Source organism: Serinus canaria, chromosome 2, assembly GCF_022539315.1.
Source record: "Serinus canaria isolate serCan28SL12 chromosome 2, serCan2020, whole genome shotgun sequence".
Lineage (NCBI taxonomy): Eukaryota > Metazoa > Chordata > Aves > Passeriformes > Fringillidae > Serinus > Serinus canaria.
The window spans coordinates 130484328-130506475 of NC_066315.1; the positions used below are offsets into that span (position 1 = coordinate 130484328).

A 22148-nucleotide genomic window follows, 5' to 3' on the forward strand; every position below is an offset into this window, starting at 1 on the left:
GGGTTCAAATTGTTTCCAAAGTCACTTAGTAAGTCCCTGAAAGATCTGGAAAAGGATCACTCTGTCTCGTTTCCTTGGTCCAAAAATGCTTTTTCCTTCCTCATATTTCCCACTGTCCTATGAAGCCATCAACTGTAGGAGTGCCTTTTGGGTACAGAGCTGCCCAGGCAGTGTGATGGTGATCTTCTCTGCAGAAACAGGCTCAGAACCTTCTGTGGCACACTCAGCTGGTGGAATGGGGATGCCAATGCAAACACAGAGGCATTGTGAATACTACTGCACTGTGGTTTATGTTTGCTGGCTCTCTCAATGAGAATGGTGAATTAAGCAAGGTCTTTAAAAATTACTTTTCATAATAAATTAAGCAATGTTATAGTGGATTTAGATCCCACTATAGAAACAAATAAGCTTATTGCTAAGAGACATTGCAGAAACACAAAAAAGGGAAAATAATGTTGATGTTTTTCTTTGCTAAGGACATGGAAAGAGTATGTACAAATCTACAATTAAGTTAAAGCTAAAAATTTAAGGCTATTTTTTGCACTTGAAAGCAAAAAAATCCAAAATCTATTTTGGAGATAAAATGGAATCATGTATGCAACAAAATGCTAGTACTGGCATCAAGGCAGTCTGAAAAAAGTGACTTATATATTTTAAAGTATGTGGGATGTGCATCTAGCAGCTAACAAAGGAAAAAGTCCATTGCCAGGATGAGTTCTACTCTTTGGTAGGGTTTGCCCTTTAAATAACAAATAGGCACAGAAAAAAATATTGAGATAGTCAAACAATACCAAGTTATGCATCACTGCTCAGTGAAAAGCTCCTTGTCTGCCCATTTTTTCCACTATACTACATGAAAGTTCAACTCTTATCTCTCTTATTCAGTTCTAAAACTGAGGTGAGCACAGGTAGATTCAGTGCTCCAGGGACACGTGTAAAGGAAGAAGAAAGCAAATTCCTCCCCTAGGACTATGATTACTCTGTTCGACATAAACCCAAAATAGCAACTGATTTGTGGGGTGGAGAGGAGGTATATATATAACAAGCTGTTTCTAACCCTTGCCAGAGCTTTGCTCTTGTTCAATGAGCCTGGTGGGGCAGAGGAACATACTCCTTATTTTCATTGCCAAGAAATCATCACCTTCCACAAGCCAACAAGTGAACCTGCTATTGCTCATATTAGATGAAACTTATCAGTGTCCTTCAGGGATACTGCATCATTTGAATTATGCTGTCTCCGAGAGGACAGAAATCTCAGGCAAGAGAACAGGAAATGGCAAAGTCTTTAAATAATAACAGAAAGAAAAAAGGATTTTTAATATATTGGAAAAAATTTTGTGTTGCACCCATTCTTTTTAAAAGGTAACTGGTTTACTGATACTTTTTTTTTTTTTTTGTGAGGAGAAAAGCAGTCTACAAACTGTTTACAAATCTGCATTCTCTGCTTGTCATTTTCTAAAATTTCTTATTCTATTTGCCTGCTTAGATGCATAATTCACCATTCCCATTTGTTCTTCATAAAAGCTAGACTTTTGCCCTCCTGCCTAAGATTTGCTCTTTATTCCTTGATCTTGATCAGAAATCTCATAGACAGGCAACAAACAGATGGAAAATAAGTTTGTGAAAATGCAAAAGTTTATTACTTTGAAATATTGCATTCTTGCACTATAAGTATTGCCAATGGCCTTGGCAGACGTACGTATATGGAGACACTGTGCTTTGGAGAAAGTAAGATGAGTTCTTGGATTTTAGACTTCCCTTGACATTGGTGTGTGGCCTTGAGTAATTCTTCACTGGTCCTCAGCTTTCATGTGCATAAAGAAGAACAACAATGTATATATGTTCTTATGGGTCTGTGTCTCCATCTGTCCAGATATCTGTGTGGTTCATATCACGTGGAACATCTCCACACATCTACATGGTATTTAGAATACATCAAGGTCTCTGTAATGCTACTTATTATAGTTTGCAAGTCCAGTAATTTCTCTGTCGTTAAAAGAATGTTCTCTCCTCAAAGCTTGCCAAACAATTGTATTTAATAAAAAATAAACTTTTTCAAAGCCTATAATCAATAGAAAAAGAAGTCCATTATATTTTAATTTTAAAAATCCAAGAAAAACAGTTTTACAAACAAGCATTCCATTGCAGAGGTCACAGTTTTGTTAATGCGCTGGAACTGTCTGGAAATTTGCTGTGAACAGTCTGACCAATTTCACTTTCAAAGCTGAGAAATAGTCAAGAAAAGGCAAAGATTTTGCAAACTAATTACCACATAAATATTTTTTTAAACAATGTGCAGGATTTTCAAATCGTCCTTCTGGAAAACAGATATTAAATCAATTTTGGTTTGGGCTTGGTGTGTTTTCAGTTGTGGTCCAGAATGTAAATTCTAATATAAGACAATATATCACGAAAGTGCAAACAAGTCTGCAGTAGCCCACAGTACACTCAGACTGTACACAGATTTATTGTTCCTAATTCAGCCTTCTTTTTTGCTCTTCTCTTGGCACAAAAGGTGACTAAAATACATTTTTTCCTCTAGTTAAGGAAAGGAGTATTCCATTGACTCACCTGCTTCAACTCAAACATATGTATATGTATTGGCAGACTTGGGAAGTAATCACCTAAGGACTGGGTTGTGTGTAAAGCTTAAAATCTAACAAGATTAGGTAGCTTTGGGTCAGGCTGAGAAAGGGATATTTTATTTCATCTATCTTTGCTCATGTTATTCAGTTTCATTAGCGCTCACCTGAAATTTTACGAGCCTTACCTTTGCTGTTATCCCTTCCATCTTTTGTGTCTCTTTTTCCTTTTTTTTCTCCAAGGAAGCTAAAATTTTGTCACTCTCCAGATTGTTTTGGAACTTACAAAATTCTGGCCAAAATTTAAACAGAAGAGCAAAAATACTCATCTGCACAGGAAGAAAATATAAAGTCAATCTTGACCGTATTAAGGAAACAGTTGACTGTAAAATAAAATGCAGAATGAGATAACTATTTTTTTTGAACACACAGCCTTGTTCCTCCCACGTACTCTGTCCTGACATTTCAGCCCAGCTTTGCTCGGCACATGCTTTTCATCAGTGTGTTTATTACTGGTGAGAAATCTTCCTAAAACACAGTAAAAAGGCACTTTCTTTTTTTATATTTCCCTAAACAATTGTTTGCATTAATGAAAACATCCATCACTTTTTACAAGTATTCTTGATAAAATATACACCAGTAGAATTGCTTTTGCACCACTGTTCTGCCCAAGTATTTCAAATATTCAGTTCATTAGGGAGAGGGCTTTTTTCCCCTCCTTAAGAGAAAGGAAATACTTTTTTGCCTCTGGAAAGGCTCTTAAACCACATTACAGATCTATGAGCAAATCTTGGATAATTTTTAAATGATATAATCTCTCACAGGGTCGTTTTTGAACTAGAATAAGAAAAACAATTTTAGAAAAGCAAACAGAGGGGCTCAGTGAATTCTGTTGCTGCACGTACTAAGGCTCACATTTTTCAATTTATTTAGATGTTTAATTTGCATTGAGAAACTTGGCTTCAAAGGAGCCAAGCATGCTCACTGCTTCTGGCTCAAGAGGCTTGAAAGTGACATGTGAGCCACTGTCGGGTTCCAGTCACAGCTTTTTGGCCTAGTTCTTCCTTTGGTTTCATGCCACATTTCTGGAGTTCACTGGGTTTTATACAGGCTGAAATGAGAATTCTCTTTCTCTTAGGACCTATATGAACCCTTTTCTCTGACAAATCATTCATCTCTTGTCATCCAAACACTTTATGGACTCGCACTTGAAGTCTAAAGGTGTCAGTGGTAATTTTATAGAAAAAGAAGAACAACTACTTTTCTTGGACTTAGAAGATAAGACAAGGCAGTATCAAGGGAAAAGAAAAGAGAAAGTCTGTATTAAAGGTTCCAAAATTGCTATTCAACCTGATTAATAGAAAGATCAGAGAGAAAACTACAGCCATTTAATACACACTTTCTGTAATAAAGGAGGGAAAGACATTCAGCAAGTTAAGTTGTCTTTGTGCTTGACTCACATCTGCATTTTTCAGAAAACTTGAAAACACAGACTTTCTAACTACAAATTAGTTCTGTGACATTAACCAAGTGGTAAAGAACAAGCAATTAAGAACCTAGACAGAATTAATTTCTACTGCCAGAATTCGTAACACAGAGCTGGATAACACCTTTCCAGGATCAGCTAGCTGTCAAGAGATTTTCTTTATTAAGCAGTATAAATCTGAAGACTCTCTTCCACATCCACCTTACAGTCATTGAAATATATGACTTTCTCCTTCAAGCCCAGGCTTGTGTGTGGAGTCCTAACTGTCACATAAGCAATGAAGACTGTTCTTAAAATCAGGCACTCATTCTCTAGCCAGACGTATCACTTGGCTCCTTACCTGTGCCTCTCTAAAAATGTAAGGTCCTAGTTCTTTCCTGTGCTCCACAATCTTCTTTGCTAGTTCAGGTGGGATGTCAATCTGCAAAGCTGGGGGTATGGCAGAATTAATAAAGCAGTCAATAATAGCTGTGATCTTTTTCTGAACTATGGCATCAGCACAATGAGAATGGCACAGATCCTGAAAGATAAAAAACACCATTTTCAGTCAATGGAGAGAGACACCAGCAAGAACTTTTACAGGGCACCAGTCATCAAAGAGCAATAGTCAAACAAAAATAATTATACAGTAAATTCCTTCAGTATGCAGGGCAAAATTATTTTGGTAAATGTGCAAGGTCAAAACCATACTTCAGACACGCATGAGGCTTCTGGTTTGCAAATGCAATACATAGCAATCATTGCTTTTATGTGATAATTTCTGCTTGCATGTTTGGATGTAACAGCATAGGTTTTAAATGCATTACTGGCAAATAAGAGACATTTCTGAAAAGAGAAACACATCTACAAGTGTGAAATGCACTGATTTTCACAATGAGCCTACTATGACTTGCATAGCCATGGTAACTAAAAGATAAAGAAATGCTTTAAGTATTTAAGTGCTCCAACAAAAGAGGGGAAATATTTAGAGGATACAAGATATTCTAATTAGGAGTGTTGTCACAAGAGGCAACAATGTCAGCAACCAGTAAAATCTTCCATTTATTGAAATCTTCTAATTTCACCATTCATTAAGATTTTCTAGTTTCCCAAAACCTCAGAGTTTCAAATAACTGTACACTATAGAATACAAAACGAACCTGAACTTACAGCAATGAGATGTCAAAGGAACACTAGGATTTTTTATTTTTTTTAATGTGATCCTATCATTCTTGTAAAATCTGTTATTACAAGTTTTGACACCCTGACGATGCCACCATTGGACTTTGACATGAAGAAAAAATAATTCAAAGAGTGTCCTTCCAACACTTTGAAACATGAACTTTCTCTTTATCCTTATATTTCAAGAAATTTATATGACACTAGAAGACTATCATGTATATCTTAGAGACACGATGAGCACTCAAGAGTTTTCAGGAAGAGAGCTCTTTAAATGAAGAATCTGAATTTAGTTTTTGTGTAGAAGGCTGTATATTTACTTGGCAAAGAAATTAAAACCATGACTTTTAAACAGAAATGTGGTATGTGAAAGAGTTGGCTTGCTTTGTAATGAATATTTTTAGTTTTGGGAAGGAAAAAAAAAGAATGATAACAACTATAATAAAGAAAGTAAGGCAATGTAAAAACATATTCAATATATCTTTAGAATATATATTATGGCTTTCTTTGCTCATCTAGCACAGAAGGCAGAGAGCTGTAGTAAGTAAGAGGGAAGACAAACAAGCAATATGATATGAAGAGAGATGAGACGAGCATAGATAACCAGATGGAAATGATCCGTGGAGTTATGTTTCTTCATATTTGTTTAAATTAAAAAAAAAAATCTTGGTTTTGGATTGTCCCAAGATGTGCCTCCAGCCTGATGGGTTATGGGAGCAATGCAGTCATTGACAGCTAAAGGGAGTTCTGTCTAAACTGATGGCATGATAGGGCTCAGACAATACAAGTATGCACTGTGCATAGTGCTGCCCACGCCTTTGGCTATATTCCTGGAGTTCAGCCTGACCCACAACACTCCTACTACTCCAGCCCTTTGCTTCTACAAAGAGCATCAACTGCCAACCATGACATTGCATGGAGAAATCTGGTCAGATTCTACTTTTTCTGGATAACAAGACAAATAAAATTAACATAAATGCAGGAAAGGGGGTGGAACAAAAAACAATGAAGGCTTTCTTCAGAGAGCAGTTCTACAAAGAAAAGAATTAAGACCAAGCTCCACATTAACTTGCAGAAAATTTCCATGTCCTCCATAATGTAGCAATGAAGAGTCACAAGAATCAACAAAACTTCAAATATCTAGAAAAGGATTTATGTCATGGAACACCAGGCACCTTCATACCATAGTTCAATCTAAGCTAGACACTCTGTAACCATGAGAGAGACAGCAGCACCCCCAGAGAGCATTTCATCCAGAGATCGCTTGCCTGGGGATCAGAACCTTTGTGGGGAAGAGAGATCATGCCCCAGAAACAGGAGCTTCACCTTCTAAAGCAGATACCAATATCAAATTCATAAAATTAAACAGTGAAATACATCCACACGCCTGCTGTGGATCTCCAAGTGCTACTGCAACAGCAACTGTGTTTACAGCCCAGTTTCTGAGCACATTAGCTAATCTCATGCTCCCTGCCTGCCATGTGCACACAGGCTATGTTCAGGAGCCCAAGAGAGGTTCTGCACTCTGATAGCACTTTTGCATCAGGAATATCCCAGAGGCAAAAGGAATGAGGAATACATGAAAGATCTGTGGTGAACCTGCATGCAGTCCAGCATATTCCTAGGAGGCTGCAGAGTGATTTCAAGTTTCACTCCAGAGCTTTTCCATTGTGTTTCAACTCACACAAGCAATTTCACTAAACTACATATATCTGGGAGAGATGTAATCCCTGCTGACCTTTTCCATCACATTTCACTTTGGTCCCAAGCTCAGCTCAAGTCAAATTTGATTCTGCAAAGTGCAAGGGAGCTGCAGTCTGCATTGTACATATTGGTTTTTTTTGATACCGTCTTTATATCTGTAGATTTGATTGAATTTTAAAGTTATCTCTCATTTTTGAGAAATTACCAAATTCAGATAGCAGCTATAAGGACAGAATGAACCGTTTAATGCTTGCATATTTCTACTGCTCAACAGATGTATACCAAACTCTGAGCACTAGCAAGATAGCAGTGTTCCTTCTAGAGAGTCAGAAGAATGCTACAGTTTGAAGAAGCATAAAGAAATACAGGGAAATGCATTTGAGTCAAGATTAGCTACCCTTAAGAAGTGAGGATTTTCACTGATGAAGGAAACAGCTTAAAGAATGAAAGAGGCTTTACTATGAACAAGAGAATGTCTATATTTTTTTTTTGTTAAAAATCTCCTACTATGCAAGAATGGATGCATTTGCTGACAAATTGAATGCTATTCCCTGTGCTCTGTTTTACCACCATACCTTATACTTTTGCACCTCTTGCCAAAAGAGCACTCCGTTCCCCAGGAGGTCTCCCTTCAGTGCCACAAAACGTTGAAACAGATTTGCTGTCTCTGGATCCAGCAGTGCCTTGCGGAAAGCAAGTATTTCACTAGATGAAGAAACACTCTTATTGTCCACATGCTGTCAAAAGAAGAAATAGATGCACCAAATAAACTTTGTTTCAAAAAGCAATAACAAAGGCATTAGTTAGTGTAAACTGTCTGATTCTTATCTTTGCACTGACCCTAACTTTCAGTAGTTTATGAGTTTATGACATGGATACAATAAAATGTGGCAAGGTTTCATTTCTTCCTTTCCTTTTTTTTTTTTCCAGTTTGGTTTGGGGAACATTTTTTGGAAGATGTGATGGAGAGGAAATGACTGACAATGATTTAGACCATATGACTGCGTACTACAAAGTATAGAAACAGCTCTTGTTATTGATTATGGTAATGGGCTACTTTTCTAGAGAACAGTTTGAGTTTTATGCAAACAAACAACAAAGGAAAAGGAACACACAAACCACATAGATTAAAGTTGTAAAATGCTTCTGACAGGGATCTTACCAACAAAATGAGGTTTGAAATGTGTTGCTATGATCACCCACAGAAGCCAGAGTTTGCTCTCTGTGAAATAAAGTTACCAATAGTAAAATAGAATTTAAAGTCATTGAGACATTTTGGAAATCCTTATGCTGCCAAACACAGAACAGTAGGCAGCCAGGAAAGGGTGGGGAAAGAAAGATGGCTTATGCAGGGACAGTTTGTTTGAACTGAAGTTCATGCTGGCCTGCCTTCCTGAACAAACAGTTCTCGTGCTGTTGCTGAACAGCAAGCCAAACAACCCCCTTTTGTTATCAGATGGATGAATGAAAACCATCTTCTAAAAGTGGTTTAAAACTCTTGAAGTCCTGGAGGGGTGGAGTGCCGTTCAATGGTGAGCATCAGTCAGAAACATTTTTAGTTGTTGCCAACAGTTTTGGAAATCTAACCTGATCCTAAGCTGATAGGGTTTCTGCAACTTATCTTAAAACCAAGGGTGATGCTCAGGGTCCTGTCACAGAGCCTGCCAGGGGTAACAGCCTACCCTGGTAAGGAGGGTGGTGGCTGTCCAGAGGGCCCTTTGGTGAAAATAAAGTCAGCTCAATTTAGGCAGTAGGGTTGGATCTTCTGAGCCCTTCTCCAATTCTCCAAACATGTTCTATTCCCTGTGACCAGAATTTAGGGAACTTTTGAGAAAAATTGTTTCTGGGGCATATTCATGAAGGGAAGAACAAAATGTCGCTTCCATCCCTATACCAGTAGGTAAACACTACTTATTTTATGGGTCAACAACCTTGAAGCAGAACATGGAGAATAATCATCTTCCTGACAAACAGACAAAGGGAAAACTCAGTTAACAGAACCCACATGCACTTTGGATCCCTTTTGTGCTGATGGTTTGCATGGATAATCGGTGACCAGGTCTCTAGTTTGATTTCAACAGACAATAAAAGTTCAACTGAACAAATGTACACAAGTTGTATGCTGGCAATCACAAAAAGTTCACTGCTCTTCAAGAGGAAAAAACTGGCAAACATCTGATGAAATCTATTATTACAAAGGTTTAAAAAGTTTAAATTTGATATTATCTCAGTGCTGTGAGATTAAAATACAATTCTAAATGAAACAGATACTGTGAGATATGATTAAACCTGCCCACTCTGCTGCATACTTCACATTCCCTTTTGTGTCTGCACGTAATCCACTTGCAATAATAAATAAACTACCAGATGCTGGAATGAACAGCTTGTCCAAATAAGTCCACTGCATGCAAAATACAGACAAATGTGAATTAAAGGTACAATATTAATTCAAGGAGTGTTAATAGTGCTCCAAAGCCCAGGATGAGAGACCTTATTTTCAAGTATGACCTCTCCAGACAGAAAGGGAGAGAAAGTTACCATGAACATCCAGCAGGGGACTAAATTCAGGAGTAATGTGAGTAATCAGTCCACTGTAACCAGTCATGATTGCTTTTAATGAACAGCATTACATTTGGGCCTCACACTGTCTACAGGGAAATTGTGAAGAATGTGCAAGATCCAAATGAAAAAGACTGTGAAACTGCAGACAAAAGAGACATAGTAAATGCCACTCGCCTTCTACATCCTGGTTGTCTTTTGCTGGTCTTTGTGGGAAAGGTCTTCAGTTCTGTCCCTTACCTATAGTTAATGCCATGCCTTCTTCAGCTATAAATGAGCACCTGCTCATTAAGACTGGGGAATTGGAGACAACAAGAAGCAATACCAGTCAAACTGTGCACTCCACTGGTGGTGGAGTTTACTTCACCCATAATGTTCTAAGGGACCACTTATGTGAGAAATAAATTTTGGGGTTGATTTATTTTTTTTTAAGTATGAAATATTTTTAGTTCCTTTGTACAGCTGTATCATAAATACAGACTTGATCCTGCAACTTCTTTGTAGCTGAATTACACCTCAAACAAAGGGCAGGTTTCCTGAATAAGGACTACATAGCATGCCCACACTGTTTTGTCACTGTGAAATATGAAGCCAGTGGAGAATGTCATCTGGTTTCACTTCTTCTAAAATATTTTCTTCAAAGAATCTTTTCATCCTCTGAATTTTCAGTAAGAGAAAAAAACAATTGGACATAAATGGAGTTAGGAAAATACTAAAAGCTCATTAGAAATATGTATTTCCTGTAAACTGTTTATTTGAGTTGAACACAGCATTTTCTAAACTACTTGGGCTAATCTCCCTGCCAACACAGTGCAGCAGGTGCAAAAAAAGAGGCATGAGTTAGCTTCCAGACCTGGAAGCAGCTTAGCCCTATTGGTTATCTGCCAGGGCTTGTAAAGGAGGCAGAGTTTGGTTAAAAAAAGGCAGAGGGTTAGGATTTTTTTTTAATTTAATTCACATAATCATTGTTAAAATTATCATTTCTCTTATTAAAACCTATACTTTTCAGATTGCTTAGTGCTCTGAATCAATGGAAAATACTCAGTTTATGTGCACTTCTGACAACACTTCTGACTACTTTCACGATGTTATAAAGATGAGAGAAAACAAGTTTTATGAAGCAATGCAGTTGCATATGTGTCTGCTTGGTTGAACTTTGAAGTTACCTTCTGCTATAACATTCACATGTCAGAGCTGTTGTGGAAATGCAAAACACCAAGTCTTTGCCTCTGCCACCAGCAGGATGATTCCCTTACATGGATCACAGCCACAGAGGCACTCATAGAAGGCAGATGTTAGCTCTGCCCATTCCTCCGTCTTTCTAATGAACCAGCAGGAGTGAAAGGCTCCTCACTCCCAGCTTTTTGGCAACTTTCTGAAGTAACCAATTGGAGCAAGGCTTGTAGCAGTTAACCTCCCCACTCAGAAGAATTTCACAAGTCCTGAAGTCGATTCTACAGCACTGCAGCTCCAGATGGGAGAATGTGGACAGCATAAGAGAAAGAATTATGGCATGGGAAGCTCACTCATTTGTTTGTGTTCTGGTCCCTTTAGGAAAATCCTTTACACAAAGCAGTATTTCTTCAGTGTGCAGCTGTATGGCTAGGGCAAAATGGCATAGGCAGAGTGTAGCGGTGCAGCAAAAATTAGGTCACTCTCCTGGCAGGCCGGATGGCAGCAGAGCTAACACCAGCTCCTTCAGATTTGGTATCTAACAATAATATTGTCAGCTAAACTAAGCCTTCAGATGAACTGCCTTCACACTCATCAAGATAAATGTTTCAACCTGTACAAGCTACAGCATCTCTTTCAATGTAAACTGAAAGTAAATTTTGGGCTGCTATTCCCCTGAACCTTTCTACCCCAATGGTAAATTATGAGCCAAACAAAAAACAATGCCTGTATGTGTTGCTGTTGTTAAAAAATTACCTTTGCTTCTTCCTCTGCCCCATGGTGTTCATCTGCCAGGAACAACGGCAGCCATTGTTTTTCTAATCTCTTCTGGACACATTGCTGAACTTGTAGCAGAACCGTTGCCGAAAGCTGATCATGAAGGCTTTGTCTCCTTCCTCCACCTGAATGCATTAGCTAAGCAATCCAAATACAATAACACATGACATAAACGTTTGTGTATACCAAAAGTCCTTTATCTCTCTACATCCTTGATTTAGCAAAGCATGAGCTTAACTGTAAGCAAAGCACTTAATGCATGCTTACCCAAGGCTCACATGTACTTTTCATAAAGGGGAACAGATTACATTTGTCCCTATCTATAATAGGATACAGACTCTCGTGAATAATACCCCTGCTTGACCAAGTGAATTGCCTAAGTATCAAGATATATCAGAGCACCACAGCTCAGACTTGCTGTCTGTGGCTTTACTGACATACTAAAATAGAAAGCTAGAACAAGACACTGTGCCTGAAAGTCCTTTTTACACTTTTTCTGAGCTGTCTTGGGCATGCTCTGACTGTGGCCTCAGATCACAGTTCAGGAGAGACATTCTGCAAGAGGTAGGGAGGAAAAGCCTGAACAGGAAGGAAGGGACCTATACAACCAGAATAGAACCATATTTCTGGCCAAAAATACAGGTAAGATTTGAGGAGATAGCTCGGGGAAAAGTAGGAGCAGAACCACTTGTGGATTTTTATCTCAGTCACAGTCACAATGATTGTTCTTTATGAATGGCTCTGTAACTGCTACCTCTTCCTGTTGTTCTCTGGTAGCTGGGCTGTTGGGTCCAAAGAAGTACTCGTTATTTAAGTACTTGGTTTTAATGTCTTTTGATTTTTCATCACTTTTTTCTTCATCCTTTTGGAGCATCTTTCTGAACTCTTCAATATCTAGCCAGCACATGAGATCCATGCTACAAACAAATTTAAACAGAATGTTATTCCAATACTGAGTTAATTTCATCAACATTCTAGGGAGTTATTAGTTGAACCACAACTATACCATACCAAAGTTTTCAGGACCTAGATACCAGGTCAGATTGGGCTGAAATTTTATGTCATTTTTTCTCTGCTAATACCATCTGCTGAGACCATGGCACTTGCTGAACAGGCAGAGCAAACTTATATCTTAGAGATCTCATTTAGGGCGCCACCTGGGAGTGCCACCTGGAAGAACCCCGAAAGGAGTAACCTCCTCAATATGCCATGGCTAAATCCACCAGGGACTGTGGACCAAAACCATAGTGTGGAGCTCACAGAGAGAATGAAGAGTGAAACAGATGAGAATTTGAATCAGTACTGAGGCTGCAAGCCCCTGAGAGATGAGTTGATACCACCTGCTCTACCTCCTTGTTAGATTGCCTGAGAAAGGCACAGGGATGACAGTTGGGAACATCAGCCCAAGAAATCACCCCCTTCCTGCCCCATGTGAAGTGCTAGAGTTTAAGTCAGTCTGCAGTTGAGCAGATAAAAACAATTAATGGCAAAATTTGTTTCTAGAGTTTTTTGTGGGCTGCTTTCTCATAAATTACCAATGCTACTACTTATTTAATTAGTGACAAATCATTTCAATTATGAAGTTCTCAATCTATATATTGTTCATAATGTTTGAGTGTACACTATAAATTTAAGTTTGTTTTCATAGAATCATAGAATGGTTTTATTCTCTAAACCAGACAACAGAATAATGACATATCTACAATTTCAGTTTAATTTGTTTGACTGTTTTCTGACAGTATCCTATTAGCTAAAGTTATATGAACATTTTTAGTGAGTACATTCACTGTATCTGCAACAGGAAATATGAAACATTAAATTCAGACAAATCTGTTTCAGTTTTCCATTTGGTTAATAACTGACTTTTTCAAAACAGTAATCTATGAGTAAAATGTTCAAAAGCATCTGACTGATTTTAGAACAGATGTTCTCCTTTCAAAAGTATTTTGAGACTCTTACAGAACCTAAGTTCTATTGAGACTGAAATTCTTTCATTTGCTAGTTCATCACAACATGACTAAGTTCACCCAAATGCAAGTGATCCAAATTACTGTGGTTTTATGGAGTAACTCCTTGGCATCTACCTATGAAAACTGAACAAATATGTGTATCTTTTTAAAAAGTAAAATATATAATCTTCAAGTGTGTTAGATAAACTGTTTAGTGGTGGCTTATCCTGGCATACTGGATCAGGAGCACATCCATAGTGAATTAGCCTGGCGAGACTAACAAGCAATAATTTACTAACCTGAAGTAACACAGATTGTCCTGCAATTGTGTGAATTTATCCTATATATTTAACAAAGTATTAATTAATGGAGCTTTGCTTAGTCTCTTACCAGAATTTGTGCACAGGTACTCAGCAGCTTGTGCTTCCTGAAACTTGGATAACTTACATTTGGACATTATCAGAAGCGTAAGTTTTGATGAAAAGGCAAATGATGCGTTCGTTGTTTTTTTCTGACATTTTCCAGGTTCTAGGATCCCTTCAGTTTATAGTACCATTAAGCATCTTTATTGTAGCATGCCAGCTGAACTCCAGAGTAAATAGTATGGACCCAGCCCTAAAACACTTTTTTGAGACTTTTTCAAATGTTTTTCTTCATTATGAAGGTTTATTCAAAAAAAGAAAAAAAAAAAGCTCTATAAATTAAACATTTCCCTGCCTGGCTTTACCACTTAAGATGGGACTTGTCTGTGATTAACAAAGGAGGAAATACCAGAGATCATTCAGCATACCTGTCCATGACCTGTTATCTGCTGATTCCTACCATTTCCCCAGTTAGAGAGGAACTCAAGACTAGTGGTCTCCGAACTGCAATGTGTGAAGGGGGTGTGCAAGACCATTTGTTGAGGGGCAGCAAGAAAATATTAAAACTTTAGTAGCACATGTATATTATGTATAAAAAATTATATATATTTATATATATTTATATATATATATATATATATATATGCACACTAGGGTTCCATGCTCAAAAAGTTTTTACTGATGAGACACATGAGCAAGAAGTTTGGAGATCATTGCTCTAGACAACTAACTCAGAAGTCACCTAACTATAGGCAGCTAGATCATAAGAATAGAATTTCAATCTAAACTCATTATCTACAATCCTTTTGTAGTCAGTAATCTTAGGAATGATCCATCCAAATTGGTCTAAGATTTTACGTTCAGAATTGGGAATATTGTGTCCAGAAGTGTATATTTTTGTCTCTCTGACTACAAAGAGAATCTATGTGATGATAAGCAGAAGTGATGACATTGAGTATTGGCCAGAGGAGTTTTGTGCCAGATGCCCCTTTCTGGGCATTTTTGAAAAAGCTGACCAATATCCAATGTGAAGCTATAGCAGTGCTTGACTAGGAGCAACAGCCAATATGCAAAGCATCAACTAATGGGAAGCCCGATTAAAGGAAAGAAGCAACAATTTAAAGACAAAAATATCAGCCCTGCCTAAGGTTGTATCTGCTACAAGCTAGTACTTAAATCTGTTCAGCAGACACAAAACTGTGGTTACTGTCACACTATGACAATAACATGCCTGTTTTCTATTTGTACATTTTTATAATAACCAGCTTTAATTTTTAAAATGTACTAAATTGAATCTGTACTAAAAAAAGAGAAAATTTTACTCATTATAAGCCAATTGTTCTACTCAGGGGTTTGCCACTAATCAAAGCAGAAACTGAAAGCAGAACTGTCATACAAATATGTTTTGACAGGAGAATTTTTATCCCAAACATGTTAAGACAATTCAGTTGTCTGAACAATGTGTCTGTGTGTTTCATAAATATGGAAAAACATTTTTTAAAATACTAAAATCTAAAATACTAAATCAACATTTAGATAGCCAAGATAACTGGCAAATATTTCTTCTGAACTTAGAAACAGGTAAAATAATAATAATGAAGAAACGTACCTAGCAGAATGCTTATCAAGAAAAGCCTGGAACTGTTCTAACTTCTCTTTGTCATGGATCAGGTCAGACAGACTGGGACCTGCCAATTCCTTGGAAGCTTGATGCAAGTGCTGATCTTCTTTGAGAGCCCCCGTGTCAGCAACAGTACTCTGAGGGGAGAAATTATTTTGCTTGCATAACTGCTTTTTTCACCTCTGCATTTTGCTCAGTCTAATAATCCTTGCATTAGATAACCTATCTCTGTGAAATAGCTTTCTAATCACTAAGAAAATAAATTGAGTTAAGGCTCCAGCTCCCAGTAAGCTTTACTTTTATGTTTGCTTTAAACATATCAGTGTCTGCAGGTTCCATAATCAAATAATCCGATATATACCTGTAATTCACTTGAAATGAAGGCATTTACTCAAGAGTAGGGGCCCAAAACACATTCCACAGACTTTAGGTCTGATGTTGATGAAACCGACAGAAGACCTGTGTATCTAATTAACACAATGGCTGTCAATCAGTCCCCAAAATGAATGGTAGAAATCAGACTATTTGCTTCTCCAAACTAGAATCTGGTCAGTTTTTCATTGCTGATACTCAAAGTGTGAACCCTCTCTGACAGAGAAAGGGTTTGTTTTTGTTAGTAGGTACTTGTCTTACCTCATCCTTCTTGGAACTACTCACTTGATGCAAAGCCTGGAGCTCTCTAAAGTACACGGAGTCCAGCTGTTGAGTTTCTTCCACCAACTCCACCTAATAAAAATAATATCTTGTATCACCCCTACAGTACACATTATAGAAAGATGGAGAACTACATGGGCATTTTGCCAGTGACAGTGGATAGAAAAAAATACATTTGTCAGCAATGAGACCGATGTTTAGAAGAGACAAGAAGTCACATTCCTTTAACAAACAATTCTATCAATAGCTCTGGTAGAACACACTTTTCCCATCTTTGTAGGATCAGATGCAGATTTCTATAGAATACTAATAAATAACCTAACTATAACTACTTTAGGTAAGTTGATTTAAAAAATTGCTAAATTCTAATGTGTACATAATATATTGTGTATATTATATTGTGTATATTGGGTCAGACATACCTGATTGCCTATACCAGCAAATTGTGTGTAAAACTGACAGTGAGAAGCAGAAAAACAGTTCTTAAAACTAGGACTCTCAACAGAAATGTCAAGGAGACAGAGTGCCACAAATTTGGAGAAACAGAAATTTAAGATGAGAAAGATGTTAAAATATCTAAACAATAAAGATGAAAGCTTTCTGACTTTTAGTCTTGTCCTCTTTCTTAAATTATTAACTGTGTGTGATTTGAATTCATGAAGGTGGCATTTTTAACTTAATTAGAAGCTGTATGTAACTAGAGCAGTTCTTCACGTTATGTACAAACAATCAGTGACCGTGAAAGAGATATTTGGTGACCCTCCTTGCTGACTAAACCATTTAAATGCAGATTTTAGGATATTTAGCAAAATTGAGCCAATGCCTTACACTGATCTTCATGCCCATTACAAAGATTAGAGAGCTGTGATTGTCTTATACAAGTGTTTATGTGCCAGAGAGAGATGAGAATGTTTAGAATAATATTCATGACGCTTTCATCTAAATGTGAATACTACACTAATCACTGCGTTATCTGAATGCCTTCAAGCTCAATGTAACTTTATTCCATTGTTATAAAGTGCTTTGGGCTATTCTTTCCCTTAAAAGAAAATATAGTTTAAAATTAAATAGTAAAAGAATTCAGAACATTTTTCATAAAGTTCGAAGAGAAAGCAGACAGAGGCAGAATGAGAGTCAACAGTAAAAAGAAACTCTCCCGATTACATGTTTCATTTAAAGAAAAAACGTAGATATACATATATTGAACATGTCCCAAATGAACAATTTTGGACTCACCTAATTCTTGATAAAATATCTTGTTTCATTATGGGCCAAATATGTCCTGATATAGAGTAGAACAAAGGGGAAGAGTAGAGCCAGGGACTGAACAAAATACAAAGCAGACGTTGTCTTTGTGCTTGGGAAGGAGTGTGCCTAACTATCAGCCTGCACCTAGTACAAAGAGACTCTAGTCCCTCCTAGAACAGGTTGTTTAATGCCTGTGTATTGTAACTCTTCACAAACACTTGTATTGTGCAGTCAAAAGGATTTTGTTGTTTTTTTGAGCTCAGATTAAGATCTTTGTGTTATTAGAGCACTGAGAAGTCTGCATGTAAACTCACTTGCAAAGGAATGCATCCTCCAAATTGAAAGGGCAATAGATTATCCTGTGGTTAACTCAAGGAGATATAAACTGACACACATATTAACTGAAAGGAAAAGTATATCTCTTCAATTCTTGCTTTTCACTAGAAGCAGTGAAAACAGAGAGCACTAAAGCAGACTCCTTTTTATGCAAAAACAATGTATGAGAATCCTCGGCTGTGCTGATGATTTGACTCAGTGAGGATTGGCAATAGACTCTAGACAGCCCTTACAGATGTACGCACAGAAAATACTCAACTACAAAAGACTAAAACTAGCCTGATAGAAATAACTTAACATTTCAGATTCATGAAAAGTATCAGTCAATTCCAAGGTGCACTGCAGGTCATAAAGAATTATAGCTGAAATAGTTCAGAAAAAATAATTTATCTGAAAGGTTAGGAAAGACGCTGAAAAGCAAAGAAAATATTTTACAGATGTGTTTGGATTACTATATTTCATTTCACTAGGTTTCTCAAAGTTTCAAAACTTCTAAAGGATATTATGTTATCACAGGATGAGAGGGAAAGTCCCCTTGTGAATTAAGTAGAAGGTAGAAAATCAAAACCAAAGAAATAAATAACTTTCATTATGGGGTGCGGTTCCTATTGGAGTCTCACAGGGGCCTGCACTGAGCTTGTTTTTTAAACATTCAGAAACTATCTGGAAAAGGAGGTGAGTGAGGAGACAACCACGTTTGCAAAATGATTCCACAGAGCAAAAAATTAAATTGACTGTGAAAAGCTGCAGGATAGCAGGACACTTTAGCATCTGCGTGATAAAAGGCCAGCTGAATTCAACGATAATAAACATTAAGTCATTCCAGCGAGCTCCAAATTAGGGCTTTCCATTAGTAGTTATTACTTGGGAAGGAAATCTTGGAATCATTGCAGATGGCTATTAGCTTACATTTTGCACATCCACTCAAAGTTCACCAGGAGTCAAAAAGCAATTAGAATGATAGGGACAATTAGGAATGGGCAAAGAGCACAACAGAAAACATGGTTCTGCCACTGGATAATCCTTAGTGCATCCAGACTTTGAGTACTGCTTGCATCTCATCAAAAGAAAATAAAATAACACCTACAGATGGGGCAATAAGTGCAACAAAGGTATGGAACACCTTTTATAGGAGGAGAGGTCAAAGTGTCCAGGATTCTTGAGTTTCAAGGAGATCTGATTGAACTGGGATATAACAGAAACTTGTAAAAGCATAACATTGAGAATAGGACAAGATAATGATTGTTCACTTGGTCCTTCTGTTATACAAAACTAGAGGACCAGGTGAAATTATCAGGGAGGCATTTGCAAACAAATCAAGATATGCATTTTCTTCTCCTATTGTATGACTAAACCATGAAACCCACTTCTACAGAGAGGCTGAAGATACAACACTCAAGATACATTTTACAGAAACTCATGGGGGAAAAAAAATCTCCTCAAAGACTATTACAATTAAAAATATGGATATGACCCTGATCCATTAACTTTCCTGTTTGCAAAGTGCTGAAGATGGCTGTATGTTTTTTTTTTCTGTTCTTATACTCTGTTCTTAAATGTTTAATACTGCCTAGAAGACCATTCTCAACTTTGATTTTAGGTATCAATTCATTTAGTTGTTCTTACATTCATGCATGATACAGAACCAAAAACAGACTGTACTATAAAACTTCTGAAAAAAGACATTTCAAAATATTTTGCAGGGGACAATGTGGGAATGTTTTTACAAGCTGACAGAAGTGTCATCAATAAGTCATGATATAACCTATAAATTGGAGATGCTTCATCTAACCTCATAGTGAAGAAAAACAGGAACAAGAACCAACTTCTGCCCTCTCCTTCCTGATTTTCCACTGTAAGTTTCTCCTTCTATATCCAAGAGAGAGATGCTAAAGACTTGAAATTAGAATCACAGAGCATCCTGAGTTAGAAGGGCCCTACAAGAATCACTGAGCCAGCTCCTGATCCTGCAGAGCACCATCCCCAAGAGTCACATCATGTGCCCAAGAGCATTGTCCAAGCACTTCTTGAATTTTGTCAGGCCTGGTGCTTGGCCTGGGGAGCCTGCTCCAGTGCCTAACCACCCTCTGGGTGAAAGAACTTTTCCAAATATACAACCTAAACCTCCCCTGACACAACTTTGGGCTATTCCCTTGGGTCCTGTCACTGGGCACCACAGAGAAGAGACTGGTGCCTATAGACCACCTCACTCTCTTCCTCTCCAGGCCAAACAAGTGAGGGTTCCCCCCAAGGCCCTTCTCCACCCTCATAGCCCTCCTCTGGACACTTTCCAAGAGCTTTGTATCTTTCTCATATTGTGGCACCCAGAAGGACTTTGAACTACAGTGAGCAACTTGTAGGTAAGTTTGTCACTCGTGCACTGGGGCTGGGGCAGGAACAGGCGAGAGGCAGGATCATAGCAAAGGCAAAGAAGTGCTTTATTCAAAAGAACCGCACTTTTTTTATGGAGTGGTATGATAGATTCTATTCTATTGTCTAACTAACAGAAACATCTTTCTCATGCACTGTCCTTGAGAGGAATGGAAAAACAAGGTAGAAAATACAGCACCTACAAATTGTTTATAGTCAACGGTTATCGCATCTTTCCAGCTCCCTAAAATTTCTCACAAGCTGCTGTGAGAAACGCTTGCCATTTCTCTCTCCCTGTCCCATGGCATCCACATAAGTTTACAAAGAACAGAGAGCCACCACTGTCATCACCATTTCTTGTTGTTATTGGCCAGAGGCAGAGTCAGAATTGCAGCCATTTCCTCTGACCTCCACAAGCATGCTCAATTCAAGCTTTCAGAACATTTTGGGATTAGAACTGAGTACACCTCTGAGCCACATTTTCAGAGCAAATTCAGCTGTATTTGTTTGGGACAAATACAGCTGAATCACCATGTCATTCTCCACTATGCTAAGCAGTAACCGCACTTAAATTCTAAACACATGAAATATCTACTGTCACTGCACTGAAACTCTAAAAAACCACTTTACTATGTGCTGATCATTAAAAATACAGAGTGTTTGTGGGCAATCCATCATAAAAAAAATTACTTCTGATCAATGGTACAATTGCAGAAACATGAAACTTTCTGAGTGCAAAGATAAATTTTACCATAGCAAGATGTGTTTCTCCCCAGTTCACAGGCCAAGGAGCCTATGAAGCCCACAGCTTCCTTTCAGATAAGAAGTCTGCTCTCCACATGAAGCTCAGCCTATTTCCACATATCAGGATAGCAAGAAGTAAAACATCTTGTAATACTTCTCCTTTCTGGATTATTAATACAACAGGGTTTCATGTGAAAGATCTTGTGATTTTCTTCCCTGAAATAAGAATTTTTCATGTTGTCATCCAGGTATTACCTTTCTATAAGCGTATTTGTCTTCTTCCACCATCTTCATCCACGGTTCCAGCAAAACAGTGAGGATATGTTCTTCTGCTGGGTCAAAAAGGTCCTCAAAAGCTGGGTCAATTTTGTGATAAATCATATTTTTCTTATTCTGATGAAGTCCAGTGTCCATACTGGCAGATGGAGCAATGTAAGTTGCATAAAGGAACTACAATACAAGAGAAGAAAACTGTATCTTAGCCATCATACATTTCAATGGTCACAGACCCTGGAAGGAGAGAATTAATGCACATTTGTCCCCCACTGCCCTGCTGTATGTTCAGAACTAGTATTAGTTCAAAATTCAGTAACTGACACAATAGATCCCTCTGCCATTTTTACTCTTACTCATTAAAATGGTTAATGCAATTTTCACTTTGATATATTTGGCTGATACTTAGATTCAGATAACCACAATTATTACAGCAACTGCCCTCCTCATGAAGTCACACTGTTGTTTTGCAGAATATATGCTGGGCCAACAAGTGAAGGCATCTTACCTCTTCTAAGAGATGTAATTTGTAAATTTGAGGTTAAAATTACTGAAAATTTTTACGATTTCATTCTGTGTGGAGGTTCTCTTTGATCGTTTTTTGACAATGGTGAGACTGTTATTACTGTACAGGATCCATGCAGGACATACCACTGCACAGCTAAGGTCTAAGCCCTTACCAAAACAAGAATCACAGTGTGTCTCTTATCTGAAGCACAGAGTTTGCCATTACAAGGAGCAGAAAACTGAACCTGGAGGGTATTTCCTTCTCCCTAACAGCTCATCCTTGAAGCATAGAGAAATTTTTAATTTTTTTTTTTTCAATACAATCCCCTATGTAAAACTCTTGATTTTTAAATATTTTGTTAAAGATGCTATGAAAATGAACATAAAAAACTCAGAGTAAAACACTTTTTTCCCAGGAATATCTTGGTAAAATATATTCCATAATAGCTTTCTAAAACTTCGTGATTCTGACTTCAGCTAGGAACTCAAGTTAAAAATGATGCTGCCAAAATATATTTCATATCCTTATAAATATTTTCTTTTCTTCATATTGTGAAAGTCTAACTATATTTCAAACATACAGTCAGGGACCAGATTAGCAGCACAAATCAGAATTTTTCTCTAGGATATCACTGACAAGTCCAT

General features: G+C 37.6%; 2 protein-coding genes across 2 annotated transcripts in view; both read right to left on the reverse strand.

Annotated features, from left to right (window-relative positions):
- The window catches only part of PABPC1 (poly(A) binding protein cytoplasmic 1), a 688709-nt gene that overhangs the window by 370545 nt on the left and 296016 nt on the right, over positions 1–22148 (reverse strand). The gene's annotated exons all lie outside the window — the stretch shown is intronic.
- RGS22 (regulator of G protein signaling 22) overlaps positions 1–22148 on the reverse strand; it is a 67244-nt gene that overhangs the window by 5650 nt on the left and 39446 nt on the right. The window contains exons 16-23 of the mRNA XM_050970364.1: positions 20979–21173; positions 16005–16097; positions 15360–15508; positions 12194–12356; positions 11419–11577; positions 7506–7667; positions 4409–4588; positions 2762–2911 (exon numbers count right to left, since the gene is read on the reverse strand). Of these exons, the coding sequence (XP_050826321.1) occupies positions 2762–2911; positions 4409–4588; positions 7506–7667; positions 11419–11577; positions 12194–12356; positions 15360–15508; positions 16005–16097; positions 20979–21173 (1251 nt within the window). The remainder of the gene's footprint in view (positions 1–2761; positions 2912–4408; positions 4589–7505; positions 7668–11418; positions 11578–12193; positions 12357–15359; positions 15509–16004; positions 16098–20978; positions 21174–22148) is intronic.